The sequence below is a fragment of the Trifolium pratense genome, linkage group LG1 (assembly GCF_020283565.1).
Source record: "Trifolium pratense cultivar HEN17-A07 linkage group LG1, ARS_RC_1.1, whole genome shotgun sequence".
Classification (NCBI taxonomy): domain Eukaryota; kingdom Viridiplantae; phylum Streptophyta; class Magnoliopsida; order Fabales; family Fabaceae; genus Trifolium; species Trifolium pratense.
Genome location: NC_060059.1, coordinates 12945822 through 12966430, shown reverse-complemented (window position 1 = coordinate 12966430; position 20609 = coordinate 12945822). Strand labels below are relative to the sequence as shown.

The window sequence follows — 20609 nt, the reverse complement described above, 5'->3', positions numbered from 1 at the left end:
AGATTCATAGTTTTGCATTTAATGTAAGTTTTTTTTTGACAATGCATTAAATGTAAGTTAATGCCTCTTTTTTGTGATTTTTTGTTTAGGAGTGGTTGCCCATCTATACCGTACAAATTAAAAAATTAAATTATTCAAAGTCCACTTTGGATTTAAATAAACTATTTGTTTTACAATTATAATAGCACATTTCAATTTCAATCATATGGAGGCATTTGTCCAATTGACTATCTGAAGGAACCGACGTCGAACTTATTGGATCCTTGGCAACTCACGCAAGGATTGATCGTTGAGGGTCTATAGAAAGTCCATTTTATGAAAAGGCTGTCCTCATGAATTAAAGCCAGTAAGTTTTAACAAAATGAATAGATGTAGATGAAATAATATATATAACATAAGAACAAACACTTGAATTCAAATATATTGGATTGGAAAACCATTCTTAGATTAAGTCATACAAGAAAATCTTTCAACCTCTAACATCATAATATTCGCCATTAAAAAAAGTTAAAATATAATGTTTTATTATTTTAAAAATGAGATCTGAAACATGTCTCTTGAAATTACAAAGTTAGAAAATAAAATTTGATCGATAATTCTCTAACACGAGTTTTATCTTTTGAGTAGCAAATGCTTCAACTTGCACCCATTCTCTCCCATAGTGAACATATAAATTCCTTTTATTCATTTCTTAACAAAGTAGCCATAAAAATGGGAGGAGAAAGAAAAACACAAGATTGTGTTAAGTTACAACCATATACAAGGGTGATTTTTTTTTTTTATGGCAATGAGCACAAAACACTATTTAAAAGGAGGCACCTCATAGGATGAAGACCAAATTATTATGATTATGATGACTAGCCAAATCACTCGTAAAACACTAAATAGTTTGCTTGCGAGTAAAATAAGCGGTAAAATCAGTACAGAGAGAGATATGAATCTATGCTAAGTTTAGAATATCTCTTACATGTATTTAATATGTCAATTACGAGATACAAACCAATTGTCCTAAAAAAAAAGTGCAAACATAAAAACTGGAATTCTGGCACGTAGTAGACAAATGTTGAGTCAGACGTTCCAACACCTGACCGACGCAGTTCACGCTGAAAATAACAGATACGATAAATAGCAGAAAAGTAAATAACACAGGTTATTTCTTAACCCAGTTCGGTGCAACTTCACCTACTCTGGGGGGCTACCAAGCTAGGAGGAATCGACTATAATAGTACTAGTTCTAAGTCAACAACAAACATCCAAGTTTACAACTTATCACCTAGCTACTACCCGTGCTAACTCTACCTAGGAACTCCTAGATATGAGAACCCGTCTCACTCCCCTCAATCACACAATCAGTGATTTTAAACAGCAACAAACAATCGTGAAGACACTCTTCAAAACACAAACCAATCTTTGTACTTAGAAGCTTATGAGTAAGTTCACAAAACCAATCTCTGTACTTAAAATCTTAGGAGGTAGTTCACAGATTACAACTCGATAACACAGTCCTAAGCTTGCATCAAGGCGACACAAGAAAGACTCATAATTAACAATGAACACACTAAAACCCTAAAACATACGCTTTGTAAATTACGGCTTAAAATTGGGTTTTAGTTTTCATATATATAGCCTGAGTTAGCATTCATGGCTTCATAATACAGCTGGGACGATGCGATGTCCACCTCACATAATCTTGAAATAAATCTGATGTTTCCTACAATATTGCAACCGTTTTATGAAAATAAAAACAGGACGTGGCCGCCTTTAGAAGCTTCTAGAATAAGGCATGACTTGACGTGCAAGATAGGCATGAGCTTATTTCTGAAACAAATCTTCAAAGATATCATGTGTAAACAAGACGCGTTTCAGAGTACGACAGATGTTGTACTCACATGTTACAACATCTGGTCCAAGATCTGGCTAGAACTTGTTTTTGCAAAATGTAGCCAACATACTAAAACTCGACAAAAACTAAATAGTAATCATGCATGAGAACGATGCAATATGTTGTTGGAACAAATTGATTTTGTTAATCTCTGTAAGAGTTTTGATGATAACAAAGTATTAAGTACACAATTGGTTATGCTAATATATGTTCAAATGTGCAGGATTAAAAGATAAAATTTATATCTACTTTGAATGTGTGAAATAACAGAAGATCATTTTCAAGAGAAGCTGAAATGAACTCTGAAGAGTATCAGAAGTTACAACTTACAAGCCTCAAACTATGAAGAGGATCAGACGTTGCAAGCTTCAGACTTTGGAAAGGTCTGACTCTGAGACCTTCAGACTTTAGAAGACCAGAGGTTCATATCAAAGTTGACTTATGAGGAAGCATAAAGTAAAAGGTCACTATCAGAGCAAGTAGTACGTTTGTCCTTTTGCTGAAAGTTTGAAGACATTATCCTCAAGGTCAAAACCAATGGAACAATTATTACCCATTTTGCAAAGGATTCAAAATTACTTTGCAGAAAGTGTCTCCTAATCTAATTACAAGTTCCAATATATTGATCAAGCTTCTCAAATGGTTATCTTCAACGAATCTATTTTATTTGCCTATAAGTAGAGAAGAGCAGTTGAAGAAACAACAGGACTTACCAAACTCTGATACGCTGAAACTCTGAACAATTCAAAAGCTGTCAAACACTTAGAATTCTTACAATCTTTGTATCTTAGAAATCTTAAGTGTTCTTTGTAAGTCTACAATATGTGTTGTATTTTGTGTACACCTCTGATAGTATATCAACTATCTTAAATTCTTTTAAGTTAGTGAAGTCTCTTGCAAGTGTGCTTGAGCATGGGAAGTATCTTGTTAGTGGATTCGAGCAAATGAGGTCTCTTTAGTGTGCTTGAGCATTTGTAATCAGTAGTGATTATAGTGAAATCTTTTGGAAGTGCAAGGGGACTGAACTACTCTTGTTTGCAAGAGGAACCAGTATAAAAACTTTGTGTTCTTTTCTCTTCTTTCTCTCTGTGTGTTTATTTCCCACTGCATAAACTCTTTTGAAAAACCAAACACTTAGAGAAAAATAAGAAAAAGCCAACACAATCCAACCCCCTTCTTATGTTTTTCTCATCTTCATATGTAACCATGGATAATATGTGGACTTTGAAGGCTATTTTGAGAGGTTTTGATAACTTCAGGGTTGAGGATAAATTTTTGGAAAGTTGTTTAGTTGAGATAGATGTGTCAAGTCATTTTATTGTATGAAATGAAGTGTTCCTTTCAAATATTTTGGTCTTCCTGTGGGGGCAAATCCTCTACATAGTAGTACTTGGGATCATATGGCGGATCAACTTTGCCAAAAATTTCTTTGTTATGGAAATAAATATGTTAATTTGGGTGGAAAGATTCTTTTGATTAACTCGGGCTAAACTCTATTCCAATATTTTACTTATTATATATGAAGATGCCAACAATTGTGAGGAGGAGAGTGATCCGCATTCAAAGAGAATTTCTTTGGGGTAGAGTGAAGGGAGACAAGAAGATTAGTTGGATGAAGTGGAAGGAAGTTTGTAAACATAGGATTCAAGGTAGACTAGGGATTATAGACATAAAAGCAATTAATTTAAGTCTTCTCCTTAAATGGAGATGAAGGTTAATTTAAAGTGAAGTGGCGATATGAAATTATGTGTTAGTTAGTAAGTGTGGTGCCTGGGTTAGGTATAAGTTATGTTGGAGTGGAGTTACATTTATGCGGCGTATATCAGTTTGGTGGAAAGTCCTTTGTGGTATATATTTGGAGAGTGTTAATAGTTGGTTCTCCGGTTCTATATCTAGAAAAGTTGGTAATGGTAATTTGACCTTATTTTGGTTGGATATTTGGATTGGAAGAGGCCCTTTATGTGATCGTTATCCGAGAATTTTTCTCTTGCTCAACATAAGGATATTCTTGTGAGAGATATGAGGGATTTCGATAGGGTGTGGAGGTGGGAGTTTACTTGGAGAAGGACGTTGTTTATTTGGGAGGAAGATTTAATGCAGAGCATGAAGGATCAACGACCAATTTCTGATCTATATTCGGATGAAGATTGATGGATTTGGGGTCTGGAAGTTGGTGGTTTGTTCTCAGTCAAGTCAGCATTTAGGTTGATTATGACAGGGGTTACAGCTGAAACGACAATTGATTAATTGGAACAGTTTGTGTTTAAGCATTTTTGGCAAAGCAAGGCTCTGTCGTAGCTGATTGCTTTTTCGTGGAAGCTACTTTTAAATCAGATTCCTTCAAAGTGCGACTTGGTGAATCATGGAGTTTTGGAGAATGAGGTGTTGTTAGCCTATGCTCAGTGCATAGATTTGGCAGAATCTCTACACACTTTTTTGCTCTGTGATTTTGCCTTTGATGTTTGGCAAGATGTCTTCCGATGGCCTGGTTTGGTAATCATTATTCTGTCAAACCTGTTCTTATTATTTCAGTGTGTTAGTGTAGTAGAGTAATCCATAACTAGTTAGAGTAGTTAATAAAACAGTTTTGTTACAGTTAGTTAGTGGTTACAATGACTTGACTAACAAGTTAATTTTGTATAAAAGGAAATATAACAAGTTAGTCTGTGTGTTTGTTCTATGAATGGTCGTGGGATCACGAAAAATGTTTAATTAGGTAGCTTTGGCACCGGTTCTATAGCTTCCTTGGTGTTTGGTTTTGAGGTTTAATATTAGCAAGGTTTATGTTTGTTCTATATTTTTTTCCTGATTTGGCAACTCATGTAGTTTAATTAGGTAGGCTCGACTGTTTTGTTTTTTGTTTTGAGGCAACTCTTGTAGTTTTTGGTGCGTTCCTTTATGGCACAACTTTGTGTTCATTGGTTTTGTAACTTTAAAAAAATATATAGTTTTTTAAAATAGTTTAGCCTTTAAAAAATATATGTATAAAATAATGGAAAAAGAAGTGTGAGAAATTTCTAATTCAAATAAGAAACACACACACACATCCTTTGATGTTGGTATAAAATTAATTTGAAATTTGAAAAAATAAATATAAATAATAGGTTTAATATTACATCACTTGAATATAAAATCGTACATCAATTCATAATTTATAGATCTGTGACGTAGGAAAACATAATCGTCTATAACGTGACATGCAACAACTAAAAATAAGCAAACTTTTTAACTATATTATCCGACTTTATTGATTAATCTCTACAGTTTTGGAAGAAGATATATGATTGACACCAAACATAAATAATATAGTAAATATGAAAGTCAAAACATATTAAATTGTGTGGCTTTCGTGTTTTACTAATTATAGGAATGAATGAATAGAAACGCCAAATTTGAATCCATATCTATGCATATAAATAACTCTATTAACATTGCATGTTAAAACACAGGTATCCTCACAAACCAATTTTTTCTTCTTCATTTTGTTATATGTGCCTTTCCTCATAAATAAACAATGTCAGGAGGAGAGGCACAGAAAGGAAGAAGAGTCGCCATAATTGGCGTATCCTCCTTGTTATTGGTGGCTATGGTTGTTGCTGTCACTGTTGGTAACCAAAATGGTATGGAAGATGATATAGAGAACAATAGGAAAAATCATGTTGCTTCCACAGTGAGAGCAGTACAAACCATTTGTCATCCCGCCGAATACAAGAAGGAATGTGAGGATGCCCTCACATCAGAAGCGGAGGCCAACAATGTCACCGACCCAAAAGAACTTATTAAAATAGCATTCAATGTTACCATAAAAAAAATTGGTGAAAAACTCGTAGAAACGGATCTAATGGATGAGGTTGAGAAGGATCCTAGATCCAAGGATGCACTTGATACTTGCAAGCAACTTATGGATCTCTCCATTGGTGAATTCACAAAGTCACTAGATGGAATGGGCCAGTTTCATCTTCAAGATCTTGACAAATTCCTCATGAATGTGAAGGTTTGGCTCAATGGTGCAGTTACATACATGGATACATGTGTGGATGGGTTCGAGAACACTACCACCGATGCTGGTCAGAAGATGAAGGAGTTATTAACATCAAGCATGCACATGAGTAGCAATGCCCTTGCCATCATTTCCGATTTTGCTGATACTGTCTCTGATTGGAATGTCACCAAATTTCTCGGACGTCGTCTCCTTCATGATTCCGAGACTCCTTCTTGGGTTGATCATCGCAGACTCCTTGATGCAAAGACAAACTCATTCAAACACAAGCCTGATGTTACTGTAGCTTTAGATGGTAGTGGTGATGTTAAGAGCATTAATGAGGCATTGACAAAGGTTCCCGAGAAGAGCAAAAAACCATTTATAATCTACATTAAGGCGGGTGTTTATGCAGAGTATGTTGAAGTTAACAAGCATATGACCAATGTCGTGTTTGTTGGTGAGGGTGGTAAGAAGTCAGTAATCACCGGCAACAAAAACTTTATCGATGGAATTAACACCTACAGAACCGCCACTGTTGGTATGTATCTTTTAATTCATGCATATATGTAGAAACTAATTAAACAACTGCTACTTTCTTCCGCAAATTTTTACTTCCTTTCGATTTTGAAATATGAATTATATATTGATGAGACCTTTATGCATATGGTTGCAGCTATTCAAGGAGATCACTTTACTGCCATCAACATGGGTTTTGAAAACTCTGCCGGTCCACACAAACATCAAGCAGTGGCACTAAGGGTTCAAGGAGATAAGTCCATCTTCTTCAATTGCTCAATGGATGGTTATCAAGACACACTTTATGTACACACCATGCGTCAATTCTACCGGGATTGCACCATTTCAGGTACCATCGACTTCGTCTTTGGTAATGCTTTAGCCGTTTTCCAAAACTGCAAATTCGTGGTCCGTAAGCCTATGTCAAACCAACAATGCATTGTGACCGCACAAGGAAGGAAAGAAAAATTCCAACCATCAGCAATAATCATCCAAGGAGGCTCCATTGTTTCCGACCCTGAGTTCTACCCGGTCAGGTTTGACAACAAGGCCTACTTAGCCCGTCCATGGAAGAACTTCTCTAGGACTATCATTATGGATACCTTCATCGATGATTTGATTCAACCCGATGGTTATTTGCCATGGCAAACAGAATTTGGTTTCGCCGGCATGGACACTTGCTTCTACGTTGAGTACCATAACTATGGCCCTGGTTCAGACAAATCAAAGCGTGTGAAATGGCCTGGAATTTGGAACCTTAATTCCAAGGCGGCACATTGGTTTGCACCATCCAAGTTCTTCCATGGTGGTGACTGGATCGAGGAAACCGGAATTCCTTTCTTTTCCGGTATTCCTGAACACAAAAAGCACAACAAGACAGTGCATAAATGGTGATGTTGAATAGAGGGTGCTTACTACTTACAAAGAGTATTCGTAATTAATCTCTAATTATTATTTTGGTGATTCATTATTTCATTTTGATACCATTCATTAATTCTTCTAAAGAGGATGTACTTATTTTTGCAAGAGATTCATAACTTTGCATGTAATGCAAGTTAATGCTCTCTTTTTTTTTTTGTGGTTTTTTGTTTAGGAGTGGCTTCCCATCTGTACTGTACAAATTAAAAAAAGAAATTATTCAAAGTCCATTTTGGATTGAAATAAATTCAAATATATTGGATGAAAACCACTCTTAGATTAAGTCATACAAGAAAATCTATCAACCTCTAACAACATAAAATTAAGCTAACAAGGTTTAAAAATAATGTTTTCCAATAACACAAGTTTTAGTTTTTGAGAAGCAAATGCTTCAACTTGCACCCCTTGTCTCCCAAAGTGAACAGAAAAATTCCTTTTTGTACACTAGACACCTCCAAGTGACCATGTTTGCTACTAGAAAAAGTAGCCAATGCAACAAAAATTAGAGATGCAAGAAAAGTACAAGATTGTGTTAAGTCACAACCATCAACTACAAGTGTGAATTTTCTTTTTTGGCAATGAGCACAAATCAGTCTATAAAAGGAGAAGTCTCGTAGGATAAAGACCAAATTATTATGATTATGGCTAGCCTACCAAACCACAAGTAAAACACTAAATATTTTGTTTATGAATAAGTGGTAAAATAAGTAAAGAGAGATATATGAATCTATGTCAAGTTTTGAATATCTCTTACATGTATTTAATATGTCAATTATAAAATACAAACCAAGCGTTCTCAACAAACATGTGCAAACATAAAAACAAAATGGTAACCATGCATATGAATGATGCAATATGGAGCCAGGTTTTGATGACTTCAGGGTTGAGGATGAATTTTTGGAAAGTTGTTTATTTGGGATAAATGTGTCAAATCATTTTATTGTAAGCAATGAAGTGTTCCTTTCAAATATTTTGGAATTTGGGGGTTTGTCCTTAGTCAAGTCAGCATATAGGTTGATTATGAGTGGTGTTACAGATGGAACGACACTTGATCAGTCGAAACAGTTTGCGTTTAAGCATATTTGGCAAAGCAAGGCTCTGTCGAAAATGATTGCTTTTTCCTGGAAGCTCCTTTTAAATAAGATTCCTTCAAAGTGAAACTTGGCGTATTGTAGAGTGTTGGAGAACGGAGTGTCGCTAGCCTATGCTCAGCGTATAGGTGTGGCAGAATATTCTCTCCACACTTTTTTACTCTGATTTTTCCTTTGATGTTTGGCGAGAGGTCTTTCGGTGGCCTGGTTTGATAATCGTTATTCCGTCAAATCTTTTCTTGTTATTTAAGTGTGTTAGTGTTGTAGAGTAATCCATAACTAGTTAGTGTAGTTAACAAAAACAACTAGTTTGTTACCGTTAGTTAAAGTGGTTATAATGACTTGACTAACAAGTTATTTTGTATAAAAGGAGATATAATTGTTACTTTCAATTTTTAATGAACAATACTATTTCTCTCATATTCTTCTCTCTCTTTTTATTCATTCTCTAATATTGTAAGATTAATCATTGTTGCGCTAACATTTAGTAGGATGGCTCGGAATAAAAAACTTCGACTCGGTTTTTGGGTGATTTGGCATGCTACTATCTATAGGGTTGTATGGAAGTCGAGAAATGCAGCTACGTTTACAAATGAAGATAGACTATATGGAAATCTGTGACGTAGGAAAACATAATCTTCTATAACATGACATACAACAATGAAAAATATACAGACTTTCAAATTATATTATCCGACTTGAGTGATTAATCTCTACATTCGTGAAAGAAGATATCCGATTTACACCAAAAAAAATAACTAATCTAGTAAATATGAAAGTCGAAACATATATATACAATTAATTAGCTGTACAAAATATTGGCCTAGGCATGCATGTGCATACATATATACACCTGGTAAATAATAATTAATTTACTGCTTAGGGGGTTTCTCACCAGAAGAGTAAGGAATTCTAGTAGCCTTAATCCAATCATCTCCATGAAAGAACATAGATGGTAAAAAATTACTTGCAGCTTTTGAATTAAGAACCTTAACTCCGGGCCATTTTACGCGTTTTGATTTATCTGAACCGGGGCCAATATTATCATACTCAGCATAAAAGCAAGTATTCATTCCAGTTAGAGTGCCATTTGGTCCTTGCCATGGCATATATCCATCAGGTTGAATCAAATCACCAATGTAAGTTTTCATGAAGACAGTCCTTGAGAAATTCTTCCATGGACGCGCGAGATATGTTTTGTGTTCGAGTGTTACATTTTGACTTTCAGGCAGAATGTAGCAATCTTGAATAACTATTCCAGATGGTTGATGGATCTCTTTCCTACCTTGTGCAGTTACAATGCATTGTTGGTTTTGTAATGGTTTTCTTACAATGAAAGTGCAGTTTTGGAAAACAGCTATTGCATCACCAAAGACAAAATCAATGGTGCCTGAAATTGTACATTCGCGATAATACTGACGCAATGCGTGAGTATATAACGTGTCTTGATATCCATCCATGGAACATCTGTAAAAGATTGTTTTGTCCGCTTGAACCCTTATGGCTACTGCTTGATGTTTGTGAGGTCCTGCTGAATTCTCAAATCCCATATTGATGGCCACAAAATAATCTCCTTGGACAGCTGCAATAAGTATATATATATATTGCCATTAATCCATTTGTTATTACAATAAAATATGACATCAATGGTCCCGCACTCCCGCATAGCTCAGTTGGTAGGAACATCGCATGTATTATGCAGGGATCAGGATTTAAACCCTGGTACTCCCACTTATTCATTTTAAAAGGTGAAATTTATACGTACCAACAATGGCGGTATTGTAAGTGTTAATCCCAGAGATACGATTTAGCATGACCCTATAAATAAACAATAAATTAAAGGATATATACGTACCAACAGTGGCGGTATTGTAAGTGTTAATCCCATCTATGAAATTTTTGTTTCCAACAATTCGTGTCTTGTTGGGACCTTCACCAAAAAACACAACATGAGTCATTTTTTTGGTAATTTGAACATACTCCTGATAAACACCTTCCTTGATATAAATAACAAATGGTTTTTGGTTCTTTTCTGGAACTTGCTTCAAAGCATCATTAATACTCTTAAACTTCCCACTACCATCTTTAGCCACAACCGCACTAGGGTTTAGTTTATTTTGAGGTACATTAAGAAGTCTACGAACACCAACACTTGAATCATCACCAACCCAAGAAGGAACCTCATTAACATCATCATGTGAAACAATTTGTTCACTGACATATTTACTCTTATTATTTTCGATAAGTTGACGTCCGTCTCCTGTCGAATTCGAATTTGAATTGAAATTCAAAAGATTATCCGACAAATCGGAAATAATTGCAAGTGCATTGCTACTCATGTGCATTGAAGACGTTAAGATCGTCTTCATTTTCCCGCTAGCATCGCTAGTAGTATTCTCAAAAGCATCTAAACAAGTTTCTTGATATGTAATTGCACCACTTAGCCAAACTTTCAAACTCATTAGAAAACTTTCAAGATTGTCGAGGTCAAATTTTTTTATTCTCTCAAGAGACCTATCGAATTCGCCAATTGATAGATCCATTAATTTCTTGCATGTGTCAAGCGCCATTTTCGCCCTAGGTTCCTTCTCAACCTCTTGCAATACATTGGTTTTCTTGATTCCTTCCCCGATTTTTCCAATGGTAATATTGAAAGCAAATTTAATGAGTTCTCTTGAATCTGTTGTGTTACCGACATTTGCTAATAGACTCTCCTCGCATTCTTTTTTATAATCGGTTGGTCTGCAAAAGGCTTTCACTGCTTTTACAGTTGTAGCCACGCGAGGCTTATCGTCGGTGCTATTTTCAGAATCAGAACCATTGATAGATTTAAAATTTACGCCAACGGTAACTGCAACCACCATAGCCACTAGTAAAAATGTTGATACGCCGATTATGATGATTCTCCTCTTTCCTTGTGTATCTTCGTCAACCATTTTGATTTATCTAGCCTATGAACGTAGGTATTTAATTACTTATACACATTGCATGAATTTCCACCTTCAAACAATTGCATGTATCTTTTTGTATGCAAAAGAAAGAATTGTGAGAAGAGAAAATGTTATGTTGATGAGGCGGTGGTAAATCCTCCTTCAAACCCCACCGGAGTGTAAATTTTTTATTGGCATCCAAAATAGAAATAATTTAATTCAACTTAGATTATTAATTAATCAAAGAATTATTTAGAAGTTGTTATGGTAAATGTGAGGTTTAGAGTCAAAAACTAGATTAAGTATGTTATCTAAAAACAAGGAATCACGCGGAAGCCGCATAATGTATAAAAAATTTGTGGTATGTAATTTTTAGATTAAGCTAATTTTAATGTGGTAGTGGGCAATGCCACACACTTCATGATTGTTTCATCTAAGCATAGATTTTCTCTATTTTCTAAAAGTGAAATACCTCTATTAGGGAACAAATCCTCTATGGAGACATTTTTCTATGGTGAGACTTCAGCTTGCTTAATTTTTTCTTCCTCCACCGCATGACATAAAGTTATTATAAACTCGCACACAGAAGTTACAGAGTCGAAGTTCAAACTCCAGTTATGACGTTCGACTTAACAATTTCGGCAATTTTTCGCAGTTGAGCTAGGACTTGTGGACTAATTGAGAAGAATTTAAATGGTATAAATTTTAACTAGAAAGTGGATTTTCAACTGTTACAGAAAATGGTATAATGCGTGACTGAAATAATTTTGTAAATGAATTATTTTTATCCATCCAATATATATAAATTGATAGTTGCGATGAAAACAGTGAGGAACTATAATCCAAATCCCTAATATTTGTGTCATCATCTCTTACATATTTTTATTTAGCTTATTTCTATTAAAGTAACATCACATTTTGAATTCCAACCATCGATAATATTTTAACCAGAATCACTCAACATGAAAGAAAAAGAGAAATGAAAAAAAAAAGTAACATCATTCAATTTTAAATAAATGAGCATCAATGAAAAATTACAGAGTTTTTGCTAAACGAATGTCCTCGAAACACTCTTTCCAATGCTTAGATTAGTTTAAATTATACTCCCTCGTCCAAATTGAGTGACACAGTTGATTATATTGTATTATTCATACATATTGTTTTGACCATATTTTTCTACAAATAAATAAAAATAAATATTAGCAGGTAAGATGTTGTTGAAATCGTCTCGATGAGTATTTTTAAATATCAAATTTTTATAATTTTTACTATAATATAATTAATAATATTAATCGTCAAAGTTATGCATCGGTATGCGTGAAACAGTCAACTGTGTTATTCAATTTGGGACGTAGCGAGCGAGTACATACTTAACTAGTTTAAATTTGTCATTATTATAATGTTGAAATTTTATCTATACCTATTTTATTCTCTTTTTTTTTATTAGAATTGACTATTTTATTCTTATTTCTATATTTTTATTATCTATTTTGAGTTGATCGTATTAATCTATTTTGTTGGTATTTTATTCTTTTTTTTTTCAATTTTAATAGATTATTTAATTGATCGTATTAATATGTTTGTTGCTATTTTTATGAGTATAGATTGTTCTATTTTGTTCCGATATATAATATGTTTTGTTTCTATTTTTGAGCATATCACTTTTTTTTGTATTTATTCTTTCTTTATTTTTTATTGAAATTACAATGAATGATATAACACTTGCAACGTGGTTAAAATTAATAAGGATAAATTAGTAATTTTGGTGGTAATCGATTTTAATATATTAGTAATTTTGGTGTTATTTTTATGCGTATTAATTTATCTTATTTTTTCTATAAATTTTTATATTGACTAAACTTTCTATAAGTTTTTTATTGTACTTCATCTTATTATTTCTATTTTTTTTTTATTGACTTAACTTTCTATAATTTTTGTTTTGTTTTTATTTTGTTCCTGTATTTATGTATAGATTCATATATGATCTTTTTTGTATTCATTTTTTTCTTTCTATAACTTTTTTTTTGTTTGTAAAATTACAATGAAGATACAAAAATTGAAATATGGTTAATCCTACTAAGAATAAATTATTAAATTTGGTAGTAATCGATTTTAATATACCGTTTGTTATGATATACTATCTTCGTCCCTAATTATAAGACCCTGTTTGACAAAAATGTACTATTTATTTACCTTATTTTGATCGTATTTTTTTAATAGTATATAAATGTAAATATTAGCATATAAGATCTTGTTCAATTTTTTTTGATAAGTATTTTCAAAATATTAAGTTTTTATAATTTTTACTAATAGACAATTAAAAATAATAGTGATCAAAATTGTGTATTGGCGTTCGTGCAGTGGTCAAACAGAGTCTTATAATTAGTAGTATTGATTATTAGGTTTGTTGTTCTTATACCTATGATCAAGGAATTCAGTTCCCATATAATCTAAGGTTGAGTTGTGACTTGTGATATAAGTAAAATATGATTAAGGATTATTCCAATTAAAGAGTACATTTAATCGAATAAAAGTCAATTGTACCGTACGAATGTGCGGATCTCTAAACTAATTTATAGTTGAAGTTTGGATTGAAATATAAAGCAGTAACAAATAACTTAAGCAATTTTAAGAATTAGATTTAAAAAGATAAGATATAACAATTACCAAATAAAAAATATACATAATTTAATTTTAGTTTACGGTGAAAAAGATAAGATATACATAATTTTTTTTTTTTTGGAATAAAAATATACATAAATTTAGTTTGTTGAAAAGATAATGCATATTAAGTTATAATAAAAAGATAAGATATATCTGCAGAGCCCAGGTTCAAACTCAGGACACTCCACTTATTCATCTTTAAGGTGGATTTTCGTCATTAGGCTACTTTGACAAAAAAAAAAAAAAGAAGTTTGTTGGTTTATCTCTATAAAGAAGGGATTATTAAGTACAATTCAAACAACCTAATTACTTACTTATGGTTGGTTTTATCTCTATATTGTTGTAGTTAGGTTTGTTGCTTTTTATCAAAGGTTTTAACAACGTAATCACTTATAATAAAAAAGATAAGATATATTAAGTTTGTTGGTTTTTATTTTCACAATCACTTGCTTATAAATATCACAAGTATCACTCAAATATTAACACATTCAAATTCTCACTATTTTCTTTCATTGTCCATCTTCTAAACTCCAAACCAACTGAACAAGAAATATGGCTAACAAGAACGAAACAGTGGTGGTGATAGTTAACGAGGAAGAAAAACTGGAGGAGGATGAGGCTTCAATTGAAAAAGGGTTTGAAGGAAAATCAGTGCCAACATGGCAAAAACAGATTACAGTTAGGGCTATAATCGTCAGTTTCATGTTATCAGTGCTTTTCACGTTCATCGTGATGAAGCTTAATCTTACAACCGGTATTATTCCTTCTCTCAATGTTTCGGCCGGATTGTTAGGTTTCTTCTTTGTCAAGACATGGACTAAAGTGCTTGAGAAATCGGGTTTGCTTAATCAACCGTTTACAAGACAGGAGAATACTGTTATTCAGACTTGTGTTGTTGCTGCAAGTGGCATTGCATTTAGTGGCGGCTTTGGTAGTTACTTGTTTGCAATGAGTCCAACTGTTGCAAAACAAAGCGGCGCCAGTGTAATGATGGATGTTAAGATTCCTGGTTTAGGATGGATGATTGCGTTTCTATTTGTTGTCAGTTTTCTTGGTATATTCTCCGTGGTTCCACTCCGAAAGATTATGATTGTTGACTTCAGATTGACATATCCAAGCGGAACTGCAACAGCCACTCTTATCAACAGTTTCCATACAACAGAAGGTGCCAAACTAGCAAAGAAGCAAGTACAAGCACTTGGAAAGTTCTTCTCCTTTAGTTTCTTGTGGGGTTTCTTCCAATGGTTTTTCACTTCTGCTGATTCTTGTGGATTTTCAAGCTTCCCAACATTTGGTCTAGAAGCCTATCAAAGAAAGTTCTATTTTGATTTTTCAGCTACCTATGTCGGAGTCGGGATGATATGTCCATATATAATCAATATATCACTACTCATTGGTGGAATTCTTTCTTGGGGTGTCATGTGGCCTCTCATCGAAGATAAAAAAGGAGATTGGTACCCTTCCGATCTCAAACAAAGCAGTTTACATGGTCTTCAAGGCTACAAAGTTTTCATAGCCATAGCAATGATTCTTGGTGATGGTCTATACAATTTTGTTAAAGTTCTTGGCCGTACTCTTTACAGTTTGTATAACCAATTTAAACACAGCAGTGTAGCACCCTCCCAAGATCTCTCACTTACACTTTCGTTCGATGACAAGCGCAGAACCGAGATGTTCCTCAAAGATCAAATACCCTCCTGGTTTGCTATCTCGGGCTATGTCATAATTGCAATAATATCAACCATCACCATCCCTTACATTTTCCACCAGCTAAAGTGGTATCACATACTTTGCATTTACGTCTTTGGACCAGCACTGGCCTTTTGCAATGCCTATGGTTGTGGACTGACAGATTGGTCCCTTGCATCGACCTACGGAAAATTAGCCATCTTCATCATTTGTGCTTGGGCAGGGGCAGCGAACGGCGGTGTCATAGCGGGTTTAGCAGCATGTGGTGTCATGATGAACATTGTTTCAACAGCTTCAGACCTTATGCAGGACTTTACATGACATTGGCTTCCCCGAAATCCATGTTTGTCAGCCAAGTTATTGGAACTGCTATGGGATGTGTTATATCACCATGTGTTTTCTGGCTATTCTACCACGCTTTCGGTACTCTTGGTCAACCCGGTTCACCGTACCCTGCACCTTATGCACTTGTTTATCGTAACATAGCTATACTAGGTGTGGACGGTGTCTCCGCTCTGCCGAAAAACTGCCTTGTACTTTGCTGCGCGTTTTTTGCTGGGGCAATGATTATTAATCTTGTTCGCGATTTGGCCGGAGAGAAATATGCAAAGTTTATTCCTGTTCCTATGGCTATGGCTATACCTTTCTACATTGGAAGCTATTTTGCTATTGATATGTGTGTTGGAAGCTTGATATTGTTTGTTTGGCAGAAGGTTGATAGGGCTAAGGCGGATGCATTTGGATCGGCCGTTGCTTCTGGTTTGATTTGTGGAGATGGCATTTGGTCGCTTCCTAGCTCCTTTCTTGCTCTTGGTGGTGTGCAGCCACCTATTTGTATGAAATTCTTGTCTAGAGCAGCAAATGTAAAGGTTGATACCTTCTTAGGATCTTAAATTATTATGTTGCTCATTTTTATTATTTTATTCAAATATTTTGTATAACCATTAAGCTATTTATTTTATTTCATCTGTTATTATTGGATAATCATTAAGCTTTCCTTTAAGTTTTCTATTTAACCATCTTTATTCCTTCCTTATAGTATGTATCAGTTTCATTTTCTATTTAACCATCTTGATTATTGTCTCTTATTTTCTTCAAAAAATTTAAATCAGATTTTACATAATTAACTTTGGAATCAATTATTCAATTTTTCCTCTTATCAGAAAAGAAAATTTTGGAATCAATTTTAGTTACTTATGGCCATATTGTATTAATATCAACTATTAGGCTGTATACATACTGTTGTGACTTGTGACACAAGGAATAGTCAATTACTTGAATACTATTCATTCACTCATTCAATTATGCAACATTACATAAGATCAAAAAGATTATACTAATATTTATACATAGAACATAATTGGATGATTGAGAAATAAAATAGAGTAGCCTGCCCTTAGCTTAAAACATTCTGCATTAGACTCACCTTTATACCATTGTATCTGTGGTGCTTAAGCTCTCTATATGCAATTATTCTATCACCTCATTAATCATCATACATCCATTTTCACAACATAACACGTTCCATGTACCCTCCAACCAAAGTGGACAAAGACAAGTAAACATCATAGAATTTCAAAACATAAGGTATCAACATACTATAACCAGTAATTTTTGGAGTTTTCTCTTGTCTTCCTTTTGTTTTTTGAATTCAGATTCCAAAAACAAAAAAGTGAAATTAGTATTGCACAACCATCTATATTTGTGAAAGATTCTACTTTTTCTCTAGGAATGAAAATATTTCCTTTAATTTGCTGGTTTCATAACTGTTGGGTTTTTGTAAGTTGGCTACATTTTGCAAAAACATATTTTAGCCAAGTGTTGAGACAAATGTGCTGACCCCAAGTGTTGTGACAAATGTTGGGACACTTTGGAACAACACCTGACTCTGTATCGTGCGCGCCAGCTAGCGGGTTTAAATTTCTACTCAATCTTTTGAAGATCTGTTTGAAGAATTGTTTCAAGGTTTCTTACAGAGGAAGGCGCACGTGTTTAATGTGTTTCATGAGGCAGCCAAACCCTAGTTTTATTTTCCAAAGGAATTATATTTTTGGAAAATATATTTTTTGCGGTTCAAAAATATAACTATTGTTTTCAAAAATATATCACTGCTGCCGCAATTCTAGAAGCCCTAATTTTGTCTTGAAGCCCAAGTCGTTCTACTACTATAAATACGAAGGCAAGCATATGGTTTCAAGCATCTAAAATCGTGTTCTTACAAAGCGTGTGTTTTAGGGATTTTAGAGTGTTAATTGTGAGCCTTTCTTGTGTCTCATTGATGCAAGCTTAGGACCTGAGTGTTATTGAGTTGTAAGTGTGAACTTCTCCTAAGCTTTGAAGTACGGAGATTGTTCTATTGTGTTGTGTGGTTTACTCGCAAGCTTTTAAGCAAGAGTGAATCCTAGTTTCTTAGGAGTGTGTCTCCACCTGTTGTGATTGTTGAATTGAATAACAACGCTGTCTGTGTTGTTAAGGTGGGAATTGGGACGGGGTCTCATATCTAGGAGTTCCTAGGTAGAAGTGTCATTGGGTAGTGATTAAGTGAGAAGTTGTAAACGGGTGAGTTTAGCTTCGAAGTAATACTGCTGATAGTGGACTTCATTCCTGGATTGGTATCCCCCAGAGTAGGCTTTAGGCTGAACTGGGTTAACAACTCTCGTGTGTTATTTACTTTACTGTTTGTATTGTTTTATGTTATTTGCTCTGTTTATAGACAAGTGTTGGCGCACCAGTAACAACATCTGTCTACAACAGACAAGTGTTGCTACACCTTGAGCAACACCTGTCCACTGTGTGCCAGGAATTTCAATTGGCATCAGAGCAGGCACCCTGTTCTGAATTTTAGGATGAGCTCCAGGGAAATCGTTTCTGGCAAGGATGGACAAAGAAGGAGGTTTTGTTACCAGACCACCTCTTTTGGTTGGCGCTTCAAACTATGACTATTGGAAGTCCCGCATGATGGCCTTCCTAAAACAAATTGATAGCAAGACATGGAAGGCAATTCTGAGAGGATGGACTCCACCTGTGAAGATGGACAAAGATGGTAAACCAACTCCTGAGTTGAAATCTGCTGAAGAATGGTCCAAAGAAGAAGATGAGCTTGCTCTTGCAAACTCAAAAGCATTATATGCACTTTATAATGGTGTTGACAAGCACATATTCAGACTCATCAAAAAGTGTGTCTGTGCTAAGGAAGCTTGGACAATTCTTGAGACTGTTCATGAAGGTACCTCTAAAGTGAAGCTGTCTAAACTACAACTCCTAACAACTAAGTTTGAGAATCTTAGAATGAATGATGATGAAACCATTCAGGATTTTCACATGACCATACTTGATTTTGACAATCAATTTGATGCCTTGGGTGAAAAGATACCTGAAGAAAAGCTGGTAAGAAAAATGCTCAGGTCTCTACCTAAGAAGTTTGACATGAAAGTCACAGCTATAGAAGAAGCAAAGGATATCACAGATATGAAGCTAGATGAACTGGTTGGTTCACTACAAACCTATGAGGTAGCTACAAATGAAAAGATGGATAAGAAAAACAAAAGTATTGTGAAATTCTGGTATCACTAGAATGATGTTGCCTAAGATGTCCCAACAACTACTTTATGATTAATGTTGTTTCTTTTGTTGGCACATCTTATATAACATATAAAAACTGACAGAAAATAAATAAATGACACAAGTAATTGTTAACCCAGTTCAGCCAACTGCCTACTCTGGGGGATACCAATCCAGGAAGGAAATCCACTAATAGCTCTAGTTACTAAGACCTCCAGCAAACCCTAGGATTTACGCCTTACACTAAGACCTCCAGCAAACCCCTGGTTTACGTCTTATAACCTCGACACTACTCATGCAACTTCTGCCTAGGAACTCCTAGACATGAGATCCCATCTCACTTCCACTCACACAACACAACCTGTGTTGATTATACAATGTTGGGAATGATGTGGCGACAACTTGTCAAGACAACACTTCACTTTTGCTTAAAAGCTTCAAGTGAATCACACACGGTAAACTCCGTACTTCAAAGCTTAGGAGTAACCTTAAAATAACAAACTCACTTCTTAACTTGTGTTATAGAATCCACAAGCAAGAATTACAATCAAATAATAAAAGACTCAACAAAGACTCAATATGTGAACTAATATTTTTCAATGAGATATTTAGTCTTGAGCTTGGTCTTCGTATATATAGTGATTAGGCACGCTCCTCTTTCTTCACAAATGCTCAGACGCTCCTTGAGAATCATAAAGGATGATCTGATACTTTTTCAATCTTCATTAAGGATATATCAAGACTTTCCAAAAGTGTTTAAAGGACTTTATGTGATAGGATAAGTCATCCAGCTATTCCATTAAGTTTGTCTTATCCTTAAAGCTCCTGATCAGATCAAATCTCCATTGAGCGTGCTCTTTAAGTGGATTTCCATAAATAGCAGATGCTCTCATAAATGCGCGAGATTTCCTTGAATAAAAAGGATGTTGTAACATGTTTTCCAACATCTTGTTAGTATATTTGTTTTAGCAAAATTAAGCCAATTCAAATATCCAACAATCTCCCCCTTTGGCAATTTTTGGCTAAAACAATTTCAGGCCATTACCCTTGAGAGATAAAAAAGCGCAATCCTTCAAATCACCATGGTCACACAAAAGAAGGAATGTTAGAGCATCATTTAATCAAAATTTCACATAGGTGAAAAATATATGCATCAGAGGCAGCAGCAGCGGAGTTATCATCAATTTGCCTCGAGCAAAATAAAACGTGGTATCAGAGCAAAAATTATATCATATGTCATATGTCATCAAAGGTGTTGTGACATATGGGAGCACATCTTCTAGCACATGTTCGTCCAATCAGGGCAGCATCCATTCAGTAGCAAACTCCCCCTGACTTCATCAGCTTGTGCATCATCTCAGGATAATATATTTACT

General features: G+C 34.6%; 2 protein-coding genes and 1 pseudogene across 2 annotated transcripts; 2 read left to right on the top strand and 1 right to left on the bottom strand.

Annotated features, from left to right (window-relative positions):
• The first annotated feature begins 5312 nt into the window (after window positions 1-5312).
• Window positions 5313-7677, top strand: LOC123902292 (pectinesterase-like). Its single transcript, XM_045951983.1, has 2 exons — window positions 5313-6402; window positions 6538-7677. The coding sequence occupies exons 1-2, from the start codon at window positions 5397-5399 to the stop codon at window positions 7272-7274; spliced, it is 1743 nt and encodes a 580-aa protein (XP_045807939.1). The 5' UTR covers window positions 5313-5396; the 3' UTR covers window positions 7275-7677.
• Window positions 7678-8153: 476 nt separating this feature from the next.
• On the top strand, window positions 8154-16565 carry LOC123888593 (annotated as a pseudogene).
• LOC123924862 (putative pectinesterase/pectinesterase inhibitor 28) lies at window positions 9262-11325 on the bottom strand. Its single transcript, XM_045977846.1, has 2 exons — window positions 10245-11325; window positions 9262-9971 (listed from the first exon to the last, which is right to left on the bottom strand). The coding sequence occupies exons 1-2, from the start codon at window positions 11323-11325 to the stop codon at window positions 9262-9264; spliced, it is 1791 nt and encodes a 596-aa protein (XP_045833802.1).
• Window positions 16566-20609: the final 4044 nt, after the last annotated feature.

Excerpts from the sequence above, each read along its gene's own strand:
- LOC123902292 (XM_045951983.1), top strand. The coding sequence starts at position 5,397 with ATGTCAGGAGGAGAGGCACAGAAAGGAAGAAGAGTCGCCATAATTGGC. Across the intron at positions 6,403-6,537 it reads CTACAGAACCGCCACTGTTG|CTATTCAAGGAGATCACTTT; the intron begins GTATGTATCTTT and ends ATATGGTTGCAG.
- LOC123924862 (XM_045977846.1), bottom strand. The coding sequence starts at position 11,325 with ATGGTTGACGAAGATACACAAGGAAAGAGGAGAATCATCATAATCGGC. Across the intron at positions 9,972-10,244 it reads TTACAATACCGCCACTGTTG|CTGTCCAAGGAGATTATTTT; the intron begins GTACGTATATAT and ends TACTTATTGCAG.